At 40.2% G+C, this 18,290-nt stretch overlaps 1 protein-coding gene across 1 annotated transcript in view; it reads left to right on the top strand.

The window, feature by feature from the left end:
• The window catches only part of LOC100552814 (voltage-dependent T-type calcium channel subunit alpha-1H), a 233,250-nt gene that overhangs the window by 151,014 nt on the left and 63,946 nt on the right, over positions 1–18,290 (top strand). Inside the window, 4 exon segments of the mRNA XM_062964569.1 lie at positions 1,380–1,798; positions 7,767–7,918; positions 8,421–8,606; positions 11,597–11,714. Coding sequence (XP_062820639.1) covers positions 1,380–1,798; positions 7,767–7,918; positions 8,421–8,606; positions 11,597–11,714 — 875 coding nt within the window.

Raw genomic sequence — 18,290 nt, 5'->3', positions numbered from 1 at the left:
ACAACAGGATTCGATCTTTCTATTTAGAGCCTCTGCTGGAGAACCATCCTCATTTAGAGAATAAGGAGAAATTACACATCCTTCTACAGGGTTCAGATAAAAACTCTATTTTAAAACTGACCCTTTTTACGCAAAAAGCACTGGCCATCCACGAGAAGATGGAAACGGAGAGCTGTGACATTAATGCCAATAACAAAATCCAAATTTAAATTTACTGTGGACAAGCCACTAGTTTTACTTACCCTTGCCCCTGCTCAAACCTTACCTTAAGGGAATAATTAATTTTAATCTTTTAATTCTGTATTTGCACAACTACCTAGGCCTGTAGGCCGGGATGCTTTGTATCTATACATGGTTTTACTGTATGTATGGGTAAGTGTGTACGTTTTGTATGCCTCACATGTTTTGATATGGTTAAAATTGACTAATCAATAAAGAGTTGTTGTTGTAATAGAATACAGTTGGAAAAGAACCCATTTGGCTACTATGCTGAAAGATATCTAGCCAACCTTTTTGGAACAACTTCCAAACATCTCCATTCCAGCCTTCTACTAGATGTGGAAGGGTCCCGAAGAGCCATCTAGTCCAATCCCCTTTTTGCCATGCAGGAAGGCACAACTCTTAAAAGATCTTCCTCCAACATTTATAGACTTCCAAAGATGGAGAGTCCACCAACTTCTGCTAGATGTGGGACCTCCAAGGACCTTTATGGAAGAGTCCTCAAAGATGGAGAGTCCATTATCTTCCAGTCTTATACTAGACTTAGAAGGGTCCCCAAGAGCCATCTAGTCCAGTCCCCTTTTGCCATGCAGGAAGCACAACTCCTGAAACATCTCCCTCCAACATTCGTGGAAAGGCTTCCAAAGGTCCACCAACTTCTACTAGATGTGGAAGGGACCCCAAGGGCCATCTAGTCCAAACCCTTTCTTCCATGCTGGAGGACACGGGTCCAAAGGAAACCTATCTGATTTTTGTTGAAAGACCCCCAAAGATGGAGAGTCCATCATCTCCCAGCCTTAATGTGGAAGGGACCCCGAGGACCATCTAGTCCAAAACCTTTCTTCCATGCTGGAGGACACAGGTCCAAAAGAAACCTATCTGATTTTTGTTGAAAGACCTCCAAAGATAGAGAGTCCAGCATCTCCCAGCCTTAATGTGGAAGAGAACCCAAGGACCATCTAGTCCAATTCAGTCTATGCTAAGAAGACCTCCAAAGCCCTCATTTGGGGTCCACCATAGCTACTTGGTTTTGGAATGAGGTCTTGGGTAAGGAGAGAAGTCCACTTTAGAGGGGTATGACTACTTATCTACCTCTTGGAGGTCAAAAGTGAAAGTATGGGCAAGCAAACCATGGTTGACCCATCTCTGTCCCATTTCAGGTCTCTGCCGGACTTCGAGCCGGTTATCCGGACTCAACGTCCCGTGTCCGCTGCCCAGCCCTCAGTCCAACATGTCGAACTGCGAGCTCCAGAACTGCCCTTACTGCGCCCAAATCCTGGAGGATCCCGAGTTCGAGTGCAGCGAGTCAGAGAGCTGCGAGTCCGAGGAGGAGAACAACGGGGTCTACGAGTTCACGCAGGACGTCCGGCGGGGGGACCAACGGGACCAGATCCAGCAGCAACGGAGCAAGAAGAAGCGGAGGAAGAAAGTGCCCAAGGAGCAGAACCGAATCTGCCGGGTCTGGAAGGCCTTTGGGGAGAAGCTGACACGGATCGTGGAGAGCAAGTACTTCAACCGGGGCATTATGATCGCCATCCTCATCAACACCCTGAGCATGGGCATCGAGTACCACGAACAGGTAGGCACCGTGGATCTGCTCTGGGTTGTAAACCAGACTTTAGTGTGGAGATAGGCTTTGGCACCATGAGCAGAATTCAGGACCTTGGAGAGCTCCTTTAGGGCTGAACTTGGGTTCCCTTGGACAGCTCTTTGGGCATTAATAAAATGAGTTCGGCTCTTGGGATGGTCATTTGGAGACTGAATTCGGGTCCTTGATCGGCTGTCCCGCCCTCTTTGTGAGTTCAGGACCTTGGAGAGCTCCAGGGCTGAACTTGGGTTAACTTTGACAGCTCTTTGGGCATTAATGAAATGAGTTTGGATCTTGGGATAGTCATTTGGAGACCGAATTCGGGTCCTTGAATGGCTGTCCCGCCCTCTTTGTGAGTTCAGGACCTTGGAGAGCTCCTTCAGGGCTAAACTTGGTTTACCTTGGACAGCTCTTTGGGCATAAATAGAATGAGTTTGGCTCTTGGGATAGTCATTTGGAGACCGAATTCAGATCCTTGAACGGGTGTCGCACCCTCTTTGTGAGTTCAGGATCTCAGAGAACTCCTTCAGGGCTGAGCTTGGGTTCCCTTGGACAGCTCTTTGGGCATACATAAAATGAGTTCGGCTATTGGGATAGTCTTTTGGAGACCGAATTCAGGTCCTTGAATGGCTGTCCCACCCTCTTTGCGAGTTCAGGACCTCGGAGAGCTCCTTCAGGGCTGAACTTGGGTTACCTTGGACAGTTCTTTGGGCATTAAAATGAGTTCAACTCTTGGGATAGTCTTTTGGAGACCGAATTCAGGTCCTTGAATGGCTGTCCCACCCTCTTTGCGAGTTCAGGACCTCGGAGAGCTCCTTCAGGGCTGAACTTGGGTTACCTTGGACAGCTCTTTGGGCATTAAAATGAGTTCAACTCTTGGGATAGTCATTTGGAGACCGAGTTCAGGTCCTTGAAAGGCTGTCACACCCTCTTTGTGAGTTCAGGACCTTGGAGAGTTTCCTAAACTTAACTGTGGAATCTTTGCTCGTTCCTTCAAAGTCTGGAATAAAAGCCAAAGCGGATTAATCACTCCTTTGGCATGGACACAAATTGCTTTTTCAGCTCCTCACTTTACATCAACACAAACATCTCCCGGATTCATCCATATGTCCTTGAAAAACCCAGTGTCCCTTTCCCAATCATATCCAGGCCATCTGGAGTGTGGCTATTGTTTTCTTGGAGACTCCCAAAGGACACAAATGTCCTTTCTCCTCATTCCCTTTCTCCCTTTATGAGCAGGCTCTGTGTCCTTCCCGCAAAAGGCATCGGCCAAAAGGGACGTTTCCCCAAATCCGCCTTGTTCTTAATGAGCTCCGCGAGGGCTTGAACCCTTTGTTCTGTTGCCTGACTCCAGAGCCATGGAGTCGGCATTTTCCAGAGCACCGCTCCACAAAAGTCTATTAGTGTCGATGAGTAATGGCATGACAGCTGAGAGCCCAAAGCCTCGCCATCCATAGATTGATAGATAGATAGATAGATTGGTATTCAGTCTCTCTACCGCTTGGAGACCACGGTTGAAGTCCAAGTGATCTTTGACGAAAACCAATACAAACAAACCATGTTTCAACTTTATGTATAAAGGCCAAAGTATGTATAGCATGCATCTGATCTTCTAGGCAGATATTATTATTATTATTTTTATTATGACACAGCAAACAAGATAGATATGCTGGATTTTGTATCACAAAACCACAAGTCGAACATTTCCCAAGTGTCTAGGACTGTGTGATTATTATTATTATTATTATTATTATTATTATTATTATTATTATTATTATTATTATTTTATAACACAGCACACAAGATAGATATGCTGGATTTCGTATCACAAAATCACAAGTCGAACACTTCCCAAGTGTCTAGGACTGTGTGATTATTATTATTATTATTATTATTATTATTATTATTATTATTATTATTATTATTATTATATGACACAGCACACAAGATAGATATGCTGGATTTCGTATCACAAAATCACAAGTCGAACACTTCCCAAGTGTCTAGGACTGTGTGATTATTATTATTATTATTATTATTATTATTATTATTATTATTATTATTATTTCATGACACAGCACACAAGATAGATATGCTGGATTTCGTATCACAAAATCACAAGTCGAACATTTCCCAAGTGTCTAGGACTGTGTGATTATTATTATTATTATTATTATTATTATTATTATTATTATTATTATTATTATTATTTTATGACACAGCACACAAGATAGACATGCTGGATTTCGTATCACAAAATCACAAGTCGAACACTTCCCAAGTGTCTAGGACTGTGTGATATATTTTCGGATGATAGGTGCAGATCCCAGTAGGGTGCCCTTTTGCAGTTATTATTATTATTATTATTATTATTATTATTATTATTATTATTATTATTATTAATTGCCTTGCTTTTAAAAAATCAGTCCGGTGTCACTAGCATGTCGGCAGTGCGGTGTAGTGGTTTTGAATGTTGGACTAAGGCTCTGGAGAACAAGTGGGTTGCTGTGAGTTTTCCGGGCTGTCTGGCCATGTTCCGGAAGCATTCTCTCCTGACGTTTCGCCCACATCTATGGCAGGCATCCTCAGAGGTTGTGAGGTCTGTTGGAAACGAGGCAAGTGTACATGTTGCAATTGGCCAGCTTGATTAGCATTGAACAGCCTTGCAGCTTCAAAGCCTGGGGAATCCTTTGTTGGGAGGTGTTAGCTGGTCCTGATTGTCTAGAATTCCCTTGGTTTTTGTTTTTTAGTGTTCTTTATTTACTGTCCAGGCAGGAAACACCAATTTCCCACCAATTGTGGGAGTTGAAATCCAAAACACCTGGAGGGCCCAAGTTGGCCCAGGCTTTGTGGCTGCATATGAGTGCTGCAAATGGACTTAGAGGCCAGTTTACTACCATTTTTAATCCGGGGCAGAGCCAAAACTACATAATTATTTTAAGTTGGGCAGAGAAGGGGATATGTGCCACATTTGGTTCAGATCCATGATGTCATGGATCCTTGCAGCCCAGGAGCAAGCCATCAGAACAAATGCAATTAAGACCAAGATCGAAAAAACCAGTACAAGAAAACCGCACTACAAACTAGAGCTGACAGCTGACGCAACAAAACACTGCATGGAAAGTTCCTTGACAAAATTGAAGGAAAAGCTGATAAGGAGAAGACCTGGCTCTGGCTCACGAATGGGACCCTGAAGAAGGAGACAGAAGGCCTGATCCTTGCAGCCCAAGAGCAAGACATCAGGACAAAGGCAATTCAGGCCAAGATCGGAAAATCAGCTGATGACCCAAAATGCAGACTGTGCAAGGAAACCGACGAAACCATGGATCATCTCCTCAGCTGCTGTAAGAAAATCGCACAGACAGACTACAAACAGAGGCACAACTATGTGGCCCAAATGATTCACTGGAACTTATGCCTCAAGTACCACCTCCCAGCAGCAAAGAACTGGTGGGATCACAAACCTGCAAAAGTATTGGAAAATGAGCACGCAAAGATACTGTGGGACTTCCGAATCCAGACTGACAAAGTTCTGGAACACAACACACCAGACATCACAGTTGTGGAAAAGAAAAAGGGTTGGATCATTGATGTTGCCATCCCAGGTGACAGTCGCATTGACGAAACACAACAGGAAAAACTCAGCCGCTATCAGGACCTCAAGACTGAACTTCAAAGACACTGGTAGAAACCAGTGCAGGTGGTCCCGGTGGTGATGGGCACACTGGGTACCGTGCCAAAAGATCTCAGCCGGCATTTGGAAACAATAGACATTGACAAAATCACGATCTGCCAACTGCAAAAGGCCACCCGATTGGGATCTGCGCGCATCATCCGAAAATACATCACACAGTCCTAGACACTTGGGAAGTGTTCGACTTGTGATGTTGTGATACGAAATCCAGCATGTCTATCTTGTTTGCTGTGTCATTAATAATAATAATAATAATAATAATAATAATAATAATACATCACACAGTCCTAGACACTTGGGAAGTGTCCGACTTGTGATGTTGTGATACGAAATCCAGCATATCTATCTTGTTTGCTGTGTCATACAATAATAATAATAATAATACATCACACAGTACTAGACACTTGGGAAGTGTCCGACTTGTGATATTGTGAAATGAAATCCAGCATATATATCTTGTTTGCTGTGTCATACAGTAATAATAATAATAATAATAATAATAATAATAATAATAATAATAATAATACATCCCAGGGTTTTCTTGGCTAGGTTTGCCATTTGCAAAATACTTAAAACAAGGCTGCTTTTCGTAATTAGCGTTTGAAAATGCATTTCGTCTCCTCCCTCCGATCGATCCAAGCGCTTTCAATCCCTGTGACCGGGAAGCGAAGTGGAATGCTAATCCTACCTGAGCCGCCCGTTTTTTTAATCGTGTGTGTATGGATGGATGGAGGGATGTTTGTGCGTCTCTCTGTTGCTTAAATAAATGGTTTCCATCTACCGATTACTGACTTAGGGATATGTAAGCCCTGGGAATCTAATAGGGGAGTCGGTAATCCACTGGTTAAACAGATTAGTCCGGGAAGAGAAGGGATTGTGTCATTCTCCCGAGGAAAGCAATAGGCTTAATCCATGCCTGCATCCGCTCCGGCATCACCAACGGACCTTGGATGATGATGATGATGATGTTGAGATGTATTCTCTCTAGGTGCTTTCTTGGTCCTCCAGCACACTTTTGTCCCATTCTTCTGCCAGGCCTTGAACATAGAGTTGTGCTGGAGGACCTAGCCATGCTAGAGAGGATTTGCACCTTACTACACATTGGGGTTGGACTAGATGGCCTTTGGGGTCCCTTCCAACTCTATAGAGCTAAGATTGTACAGTTGAATCGTGGTGAATTATCCTTTTTTGGAGATTTGAAGGCCATCTTTCAGGGGTGTTTTCATTGTGCCTTGCTGCCTGGCAGAATGAGGCTAGACTAGATGACCTCTGGGGGTCCCTTCCCATTCTATAGCACTATGATTATACAATTCAATGGTGATGTGCACTACAATCCTTCTTTAGAGGTTGGAAGGTCATCTTTCGGGAGTGCTTTAGTTGTGCCTTGCTCTTGGCAGAATGGGGCTGGACTAGATGACCTCTGAGGGTCCCTTCTAATATAGCACTATGATTGTACAATTAGATGGTGATGCACACTATACTCTTTCTTTAGATGTTGGAAGGTCATCTTTCAGGAGTGCTTTAGTTGTGCCTTACTGCTTGGCAGAATGGGGCTGGACTATATGACCTCTGGGGGTCCCAATTCTTTGGCACGATAATTATACACTTTGATGGTGATGTGCACTGCAATCCTTCTTTAGATGTTGGAAGGCCATCTTTTGGGAGTGTTTTAGTTGTGTCTTGCTACTTAGCAGAATGGGGCTGGACTAGATAACCTCTGGGGGTCCCAATTTTATGGCACTATAATTATACAATTTGATGGTGATGTGCACTACAATCCTTCTTTAGAGGTTAGAAGGTCATCTTTCGGGAGTGTTTTAATTGTGCCTTGCAGTTTGGCAGAATGGGGCTGGACTAGATGACCTCTGGGGGACCCAATATGGCACTATGATTGTACAATTGGATGGTAATGTGCACTACATTCCTTCTTCAGAGGTTGGAAGGTCATCTTTCGGGAGTGTTTTAATTGTGCCTTGAAGCTTGGCAGAATGGGGCTGGACTAGATGACCTCTGGGGGTCCCTTCCAATATGGCACTATGACTGTACAATTGGATGGTGATTTGCACTGCAATCCTTCTTTGGAGGTTGGAAGGTCATCTTTCGGGAGTGCTTTAGTTGTGCCTTGCTGCTTAGCAGAATGCGGCTGGACTAGATGACCACTGGGGGTCCCTTCCAAGTCATTGATTTTATGGGATATTTAGGGCTCTCTCTACAGCATTTAACATCCCAACTTGGACCTTTTTCCCTTTCTTCCCTTTCCTGCAGCCGGAGGAGCTGACCAACGCCTTGGAGATCAGCAACATCGTCTTCACCAGCATGTTTGCCCTGGAGATGGTCCTCAAGCTCCTGGCCTTCGGACTCTGGGGTTACATCAAGAACCCCTACAACATTTTCGATGGCATCATTGTCGTCATCAGGTACGTCTTGGAGTGGTTTGGGGGTTCTAAGTCAGGAGAGAGTGAATTCACTCCTGTCTCTAGTCCGAACTTCACAGGAACTCAAACCTTCACATAAGGTCTAGGAATAAGACTGGATAAGACTGGATAAGACTGCCTTGGAGAGAGATAGACTCTCCATCTTTGGAGGTCCTCAAAGGGTGGTGGACCTCATCCAGTGGGGTTGGACTAGATGACCCTCAGGGTCCCTTCCACATTTAGGATAAGACTGCCTTGGAGAGAGATAGACTCTCCATCTTTGGAGGTCCTCAAAGGGTGGTGGACCTCATCTAGTGGGGTTGGACTAGATGACCCTCGGGGTCCCTTCCACATTTAGGATAAGACTGCCTTGGAGAGAGATAGACTCTCCATCTTTGGAGGTCCTCAGAGAGGTGGCCCTCTTCCAAGGGTATCTTGACTGGGGTTGGACTAGATTCCCCTTGGGGTCCCTTCTAACTCTCGGTCTCCTTCTTCAACCCGACAGCGTCTGGGAAATCATTGGCCAGGCGGACGGCGGCCTCTCGGTGCTGCGGACCTTCCGCCTCCTTCGCGTCCTGAAGCTGGTGAGGTTCATGCCGGCCTTGCGGCGCCAGCTGGTGGTCCTGATGAAGACCATGGACAACGTGGCCACCTTCTGCATGCTCCTCATGCTCTTCATCTTCATCTTCAGGTAGGTCCTTTCCCTCCCTTCTTCCCCATTCATTAGCGCGTCCGCCCACTTCCCGGTTCTCAAACCGCTCTGCATAATTGAGAATTTCCAGAGTGACAAGAGGCAGACAGGCGGGTGAGCGGCAGATGGGTTTCCCTCTCCGCCCGTCGTCTCGCTCTTTCCCTGAATCCTGAGACAAACCGAGGACGGCAAGTGACAACGCCGGCGGAAGACAGCGCGCCATTGTTCTCGGAAAACGACAAACACCCTCGAGGGAACGTGAACCGACACCTACGAATGTCGGCGGAAGAGAACGGAGAACGAATGAACAAATATATCTATATATATAAAAGGAGGGTAATGAAATTTCGGCCTAGGACAAAACAACAAAACTACACATCCCAGAAACACTAAACTTGGCAGCACAACCCCTCATCCATGCCTCTACGTTCATACAACAAAAAGCTCCAGCTACTCCAGAAAACGGCCAGGCTTTGAGACTGCAAGTCTATTCACTGCTATTCCACCTGGCCAACAAAGGATTCCCATAAGCCACAGCAATGTGTGGCCGGGCAAAGCTAGTCTATATATATAAAAGGGTAATGGTGTTTCGGCCTAGGACAAAACAACAAAACTACACATCCCAGAAACACTAAACTTGGCAGCACAACCCCTCATCCATGCCTCTACGTTCATACAACAAAAAGCTCCAGCTACTCCAGAAAACGGCCAGGCTTTGAGACTGCAAGTCTATTCACTGCTATTCCACCTGGCCAACAAAGGATTCCCATAAGCCACAGCAATGTGTGGCCGGGCAAAGCTAGTCTATATATATAAAAGGGTAATGGTGTTTCGGCCTAGGACAAAACAACAAAACTACACATCCCAGAAACACTAAACTTGGCAGCACAACCCCTCATCCATGCCTCTAGGTTCATACAACAAAAAGCTCCAGCTACTCCAGAAAACGGCCAGGCCTTGAGGCTGCAAGGCTATTCACTGCTATTCCACCTGGCCAACAAAGGATTCCCATAAGCCACAGCAATGTGTGGCCGGGCAAAGCTAGTCTATATATATAAAAGGGTAATGGTGTTTCGGCCTAGGACAAAACAACAAAACTACACATCCCAGAAACACTAAACTTGGCAGCACAACCCCTCATCCATGCCTCTACGTTCATACAACAAAAAGCTCCAGCTACTCCAGAAAACTGCCAGGCTTTGAGACTGCAAGGCTATTCACTGCTATTCCACCTGGCCAACAAAGGATTCCCATAAGCCACAGCAATGTGTGGCCGGGCAAAGCTAGTCTATATATATAAAAGGGTAATGGTGTTTCGGCCTAGGACAAAACAACAAAACTACACATCCCAGAAACACTAAACTTGGCAGCACAACCCCTCATCCATGCCTCTACGTTCATACAACAAAAAGCTCCAGCTACTCCAGAAAACGGCCAGGCTTTGAGGCTGCAAGTCTATTCACTGCTATTCCACCTGGCCAACAAAGGATTCCCATAAGCCACAGCAATGTGTGGCCGGGCAAAGCTAGTCTATATATATAAAAGGGTAATGGTGTTTCGGCCTAGGACAAAACAACAAAACTACACATCCCAGAAACACTAAACTTGGCAGCACAACCCCTCATCCATGCCTCTACGTTCATACAACAAAAAGCTCCAGCTACTCCAGAAAACTGCCAGGCTTTGAGACTGCAAGGCTATTCACTGCTATTCCACCTGGCCAACAAAGGATTCCCATAAGCCACAGCAATGTGTGGCCGGGCAAAGCTAGTCTATATATATAAAAGGGTAATGGTGTTTCGGCCTAGGACAAAACAACAAAACTACACATCCCAGAAACACTAAACTTGGCAGCACAACCCCTCATCCATGCCTCTACGTTCATACAACAAAAAGCTCCAGCTACTCCAGAAAACGGCCAGGCTTTGAGGCTGCAAGGCTATTCACTGCTATTCCACCTGGCCAACAAAGGATTCCCATAAGCCACAGCAATGCGTGGCCGGGCAAAGCTAGTTATTATATATTATTATATCATTAGACAGAGCCTCCGGTGGCCTGGGGGATAAAAGCCTTGTGACTTGAAGGTTGGGTTGCTGACCTGAAGGCTGCCAGGTTCAAATCCCACCCAGGGAGAGCGCGGATGAGCTCCCTCTAGCAGCTCCAGCTCCACGCAGGGACATGAGAGAAGCCTCCCACAAGGATGGTAAAAACATCAAAACATCCGGGCGTCCCCTGGGCAACGTCCTTGCAGACGGCCAATTCTCTCACTCCAGAAGCAACTCCGGTTGCTCCTGACACGAAATATATATACAGTAGAGTCTCACTTATCCAAGCCTCGCTTATCCAAGTTTCTGGATTATCCAAGCCATTTTTGTAGTCAATGTTTTCAATATATCACGATATTTTGGTGCTAAATTCGTAAATACAGAAATTACAACATAACATTACTGCGTATTGAACTACTTTTTCTGTCAAATTTGTTGTAAAACATGAAATTTTGGTGCTCAATTTGTAAACTCATAAACTAATTTGATGTTTAATAGGCTTTTCCTTAATCCCTCCTTATTATCCAAGATATTCGCTTATCCAAGCTTCTGCCGGCCCATTTAGCTTGGATAAGTGAGACTCTACTGTATATATATCATTAGACTTGTAGTATGTTCTCAAGTTGCTTCTGACACTATAAAAATATGATGATGATGATTATATTATGATTATGATTACTATTATTGCTGTTGTTATTGTTGTTATTATTACTGTTGTTATTGTTGTTGTGAGGTTGGGCCTCACCAAACTACAACTCTCAGGACTCTATAATATTAAGCTATGGCAATATAAGTAAGATCAAACTGTATTTATTCTATGATGCATCCTTAGGAAGCAAACGGCACTTCTTCTGCATTAGTTTTGTACCAGCCTCAAACCTGACATAGTTCTGTAAATATTTACTAACAAGATCCTCCGTCTTTCTCTATTTCCCTCACCTCCAGCATCCTCGGCATGCACCTTTTTGGCTGCAAATTCGGCCTGAAAACGGATACGGGTGACACCTTGCCGGATCGGAAGAACTTTGACACCTTGCTGTGGGCCATCGTGACGGTTTTTCAGGTATGTTCATTGTTGAAAAAAAGGATCCTGGGCAAATTTCATCCTTAGAGTTTGGTCCTAAGTTGGAAAATGAATGCATTTTATCACCGCTTTAACTGCCAGGACTCAATGCTGTGGCATCGTAGGAGTTGCAGTTGAGTGACACACCAGCACTCTTTGCCAGAGAAGGCTAAAAACCTTGACAAACACCACAACTAACACAACTAAAACCCAGTGCAACTAATACCTGTTGCTACAACTTGATTGTGCCCCACAAAATACCTTTTTGTGCCACAAAATACTGTATGTACTCGAGTATAAGCCTAGTTTTTCAGCCCTTTTTTTAAGACTGAAAAAGCCCCCCGCGGCTTATACTCGGGTGAGGGTCCTGGTTGGCTTATATTTGGGTCAGCTTATACTCGAGAATATATGGTACATTTATTATATTTCTCTTATTATTATTGGTATTATTACATTGATTATTTTTCTCTATTATTATTGGTATTATAACATTGATTATTTTTCTCTATTATTATTGGTATTATTACATTGATTATTTTTCTCTATTATTATTGGTATTATTACATTGATTATTTTTCTCTATTATTATTGGTATTATTACATTGATTATATTTCTCTATTATTATTGGTATTATAACATTGATTATTTTTCTCTATTATTATTGGTATTATGACATTGATTATTTTTCTCTACTATTATTGGTATTATAACATTGATTATTTTTCTCTATTATTATTGGTATTATTACATTGATTATTTTTCTCTATTATTATTGGTATTATTACATTGATTATTTTTCTCTATTATTATTGGTATTATTACATTGATTATTTTTCTCTATTATTATTGGTATTATAACATTGATTATTTTTCTCTATTATTATTGGTATTATAACATTGATTATTTTTCTCTATTATTATTGGTATTATTACATTGATTATTTTTCTCTATTATTATTGGTATTATTACATTGATTATTTTTCTCTATTATTGTTGCTACTATTACATTTATTTTACTCAATTTTTATTATTAATACATTTATTATTTCACTCTGATCTTATTATTATTATTATTATTGCATTTATCATTTTACTCTATTTATTATTACATGTATTAGTTTCCTGTTTTTATTACATTTATTATTGCATGTACAGTAGAGTCTCATGTATCCAACATAAACGGGCCAGCAGAACGTTGGACAAGCAAATATGTTGGATAATAAGGAGAGATTAAGGAGAAGCCTATTAAACATCAAATTAGGTTATGATTTTACAAATTAAGCACCAAAACATCATGTTATACAACAAATCTGGCAGAAAAAGTAGTTCAATAGGCAGTAATGCTATGTAGTAATTACTGTATTTACAAATTTAGCACCAAAGAATCACGATGTATTGAAAACATTGACTATAAAAATGTGTTGGATAATCCAGAACGTTGGATAAGCGAGTGTTTGATAAGTGAGACTCTACTGTACTCGAGAATATATGGTACATATATTATTTTTCTCTATTAATATTGGTATTATTGCATTGATTATTTTTCCCTATTATTATTGGTATTATTACATTGATTATTTTTCTCTGTTATTGTTGTTACTATTACATTTATTTTACTCTATTATTATTATTATTATTAATACATTTATTATTTCACTCTGATCTTATTATTATTATTGCATTTATCATTTTGCTCTATTTATTATTACATGTATTATTTTCCTGTTTTTATTATTATTATTACATGTATTATTTTACTCTATTATTATTAAAAGGATACATAAGTAGAAGATGAGAATAATGATCGGACAGTCTTATCTTAAATTTGAGCTTTATGTAAATATTCAAAAACATTTAACCTACTGATGCCTCAATTGATGTAATTTTATTGGTATCTATTTTTATTTCTGAAATTTACCACTCTTGGCTTATACTGGAGTCAATGTTTTCCCAGTTTTTTTTGTAGTAAAATTAGGTGCCTTGGCTTATATTTGGGTCGGCTTATATTCGAGTACAGTAGAGTCTCGCTCATCCAACGTAAACAGACCGGCAGAACACTGGATAAGCGAATATGTTGGATAATAAGGAGAAATTAGGATTAGGCCAAAGTTGTTTTTAGGAGGGCTTTGCTTGCATTTCTTCTTTGGGCAAATGCATGCCCCAAAGCTTGTAAATAATATATAGATTTCCCCCTACAAATACATTAATTTATGAATTTTCCCCTCATATGTTTGCAAATCCTATATACATATAGATATCTAGAGATTTCCATGTACCTGTATATCTCTGTACCTATATGTATACATTAATTTTATATATGAATTTCCCCTCGCATGTTTGCAAGTCTCTGCAAGTCCTATAAAGATATAATTCTATATATATAGAGCAATGTCTAGATAGATAGATATTAATATAGATATAGGCCTTTTAAATATGCATACACACACAGATGTCTAGATAGATGTAAACATAGATAAATGGGACTTGCAAATATTGCAGGAGGGAAATGAACATATATAGAGAGGGGATTTGCAAACTTTTCAGGGGGGAAATGCAAATGTGAAATTAGTATATATAATTATAAATCTACATCTAGTTCTGCATTGTTTATATACGCATTGAATGTTTGCCTACAAATACATTAATATATGAATTTTCCCCTCATATGTTTGCAAATCCTATATACATATAGATATCTAGAGATTTCCATGTGCCTGTATATCTGTACCTATATGTATACATTAATTTTATATATGAATTTCCCCTCGCATGTTTGCAAGTCTCTGCAAGTCCTATAAAGATATAATTCTCTATATATAGAGCAATGTCTAGATAGATAGATATTAATATAGATATAGGCCTTTTAAATATGCATACACACACAGATGTCTAGATAGATATAAACATAGATAAATGGGACTTGCAAATATTGCAGGAGGGAAATGAACATATATAGAGAGGGGATTTGCAAACTTTTCAGGGGGGAAATGCAATTTGAAATTAGTATATATAATTATAGAGCTATATCTAGCCCTGTATTGTTTATATAGGCATTGAATGTTTGCCTGTTACTATATTGGAAGCCGGCCTGAATCCCCATGGGGAGATAGATAAAGCAGGATACAAAGGAAGTTGTTGTTGTTGATGATAATTATGATGATGATTATAAAGTTATTGTTGATACCATATTGTTTTTGTTGACCTTTCTTATGCATTTACAGAGTTAGCTTACAAAAAACATTTACCCCACTTATGCCTCAGTTAATGTAATTTTATTGGTATCTATTTTTATTTTGAAATTTACCAGTAGCTGCTGCATTTCCCACCCTCGGCTTATACTCGAGTCAATAAGTTTTCCCAGTTTTTTTGTGGTAAAATTAGGTGCCTCGGCTTATATTCAGGTCGGCTTATACTCGAGTATATACGGTACCTGCTTCTGCCAAAAAACACACTGTTGTTAACATCTACTTGTGCCAAAATAGAGTGCAACTGACACCGACTTATACCGAAAGCTACCATACATAGCATTTGTTTGTGCCAAAACAACACCACAACTGACACTTTTTCGTGCCAAAAAACACCTTGTTTGTGCCAGACACTAGTCCAAAATTTCCTTGCCAGATCCTCCGAGTCCAACGCCGCAGCCGTCTTGCCTCGATAAACAAGTGCCGCTGATTAAATAATAGACTGCCGGGTGGAAACTGACATCCGCTCCGTGTCGTTCGTGCCTCTGTCGCCGCCTTTTAATAGAGGTGCCGGAGCAATTTTGCTGGCGAATCTTGTCGGCAAATAAATCCCAGACCCAGCAGGAATGTTTTCCCGGGAGGTTAATGGAGGCGTGTTGCCACCCGTTCTCTCCTATCAAGGGCATCTCCATTTGGAATCCGTGGTTTGGACACGTTTGTTGAGTTTGTTTTGTTTCTTAAAGCCAAAGCTTCTTTCCTTCCCTTTCAAAAATGCTTTGTTCTTCACATCGAGGGAAATCGGTGTGGTATAGATAATTCTTAGAGCTGCCATAGTGAAGGAGCTTGAGTATTGGGTTTAGGAGTCTAGGAGATGGAGGTTCGAATCCTGCGTGGGCACACTCTCTCAGCCACAAAGGAAGGCCTTGCCACAAAAGACCACGGATAGGGTTGCCATATTCCAGTATGGTGCAGTGGTTTGATTGCTGGATCACAGCCCTGGAGAGTCTCCTTGTGCAGAGAAAATAAACAATTATTATAATTATTATTAGTAGTAGTATTAGTAATTTACTAATTATTATTAGTATAATAATACTAATAAATTATTATAAGTGGTTTATAAGTGGTTTGATTGCAGGATAATTAGTAATTTACTAATTATTATTAGTATAATAATACTAATAAATTATTATAAGTGGTTTATAAGTGGTTTGATTGCTGGATCACAACCCTGGAGAGTCTCCCTGTGCAGAGAAAATAAACAATAATAATAATAATAATAATAATAATTAGTATTAGTATTATTAGTATTATTATAAGTGGTTTATAAGTGGTTTGATTGCTGGATCACAACCCTGGAGAGTCTCCCTGTGCAGAGAAAATAAACAATAATAATAATAATAATAATAATAATAATAATAATAATTAGTATTAGTATTATTAGTATTATTATAAGTGGTTTATAAGTGGTTTGATTGCTGGATCACAACCCTGGAGAGTCTCCCTGTGCAGAGAAAATAAACAATTATTATAATTATTATTAGTAGTAGTAGTAGTAGTATTAGTATTATTATAAGTGGTTTATAAGTGGTTTGATTGCTGGATCACAACCCTGGAGAGTCTCCTTGTGCAGAGAAAATAAACAATTATTATAATTATTATTAGTAGTAGTATTAGTATTATTAGTATTATTATAAGTGGTTTATAAGTGGTTTGATTGCTGGATCACAACCCTGGAGAGTCTCCCTGTGCAGAGAAAATAAACAATAATAATAATAATAATAATAAGTATTAGTATTATTAGTATTATTATAAGTGGTTTATAAGTGGTTTGATTGCTGGATCACAACCCTGGAGAGTCTCCCTGTGCAGAGAAAATAAACAATAATAATAATAATAATAATAATAATAATAATAATAATTAGTATTAGTATTATTAGTATTATTATAAGTGGTTTATAAGTGGTTTGATTGCTGGATCACAACCCTGGAGAGTCTCCCTGTGCAGAGAAAATAAACAATTATTATAATTATTATTAGTAGTAGTAGTAGTAGTATTAGTATTATTATAAGTGGTTTATAAGTGGTTTGATTGCTGGATCACAACCCTGGAGAGTCTCCTTGTGCAGAGAAAATAAACAATTATTATAATTATTATTAGTAGTAGTATTATTATTATTAGTATTATTATAAGTGGTTTATAAGTGGTTTGATTGCTGGATCACAACCCTGGAGAGTCTCCCTGTGCAGAGAAAATAAACAACAATAATAATAATAATAATAATAAGTATTAGTATTATTAGTATTATTATAAGTATTATTAATACTAATATTATAAGTATTGTTATAAGTATTATTGGAGCCCCGGGGGCAAAGTGCGTTAAAGCACTGAGCTAGAGACCAAAAGGTCCCAGGTTCATTCCCCAGGAGCGGAGTGAGCTCCCGCTGTTAGCTCCAGCTTCTGCCAACCTAGCAGTTCGAAAACATACCAATGTGAGTAGATCAATAGGTACTGCTCTGGCGGGAAGGTAACAGCGCTCCATGCAGTCATGCCAGTGGCCACATGACCCTGGAGGTGGCTCTTCGGCTTAGAAATGGAGATGAGCACCAACCCACAGAGTCAGTCACAACTAGACTTAATGTCAGGGGAAACCTTTATCTTTTTATACACTCAAGTATAAGCCGACCCAAATATAAGCCGAGGCACCTAATTTTACCACAAAAAAACTGGGAAAACATTGACTCCAGTATAAGCTGAGAGTGGTAAATTTCAGAAATACAAATAGATACCAATAAAATTACATTAATTGAGGCATCAGTAGGTTAAATGTTTTTGAATATTTACATCAAGCTCAAATTTAAGATAAGACTGTCCAACTCTGATTAGATCATTCTTCTCATCTTCTTCAATGTAAATGTGCTTATGTATCCTTTTAATAATAATAGAGTAAAATAATATATGTAATAATAATAATAATAATAATAATAATAATAATAATAATAATAATAAATATTTATTATTATTATTATTATATTATAATCTTTTGGCACGGCACACTGGGTGCCATGCCAAAAGATCTCAGCCGGCATTTGGAAACAATAGACATTGACAAAATTATGATCTGCCAGCTGCAAAAGGCCACCCGATTGGGATCTGCACGCATCATCTGAAAATACATCACACAGTCCTAGACACTTGGGAAGTGTTCGACTTGTGATTTTGTGATATGAAATCCAGCATGTCTATCTTGTTTGCTGTGTCATACAATAATAATAATAATAATAGTAATAATAATCCGAAAATACATCACACAGTCCTAGACACTTGGGAAGTGTTCGACTTGTGATTTTGTGATACGAAATCCAGCATATCTCTCTTGTTTGCTGTGTCA

Source organism: Anolis carolinensis, unplaced genomic scaffold (genome assembly GCF_035594765.1).
Source record: "Anolis carolinensis isolate JA03-04 unplaced genomic scaffold, rAnoCar3.1.pri scaffold_13, whole genome shotgun sequence".
Taxonomy (NCBI): Eukaryota; Metazoa; Chordata; class Lepidosauria; order Squamata; family Dactyloidae; genus Anolis; species Anolis carolinensis.
The sequence above is the reverse complement of the archived record's forward strand: the minus strand, read 5'-3'. Positions and strand labels throughout refer to the sequence as shown.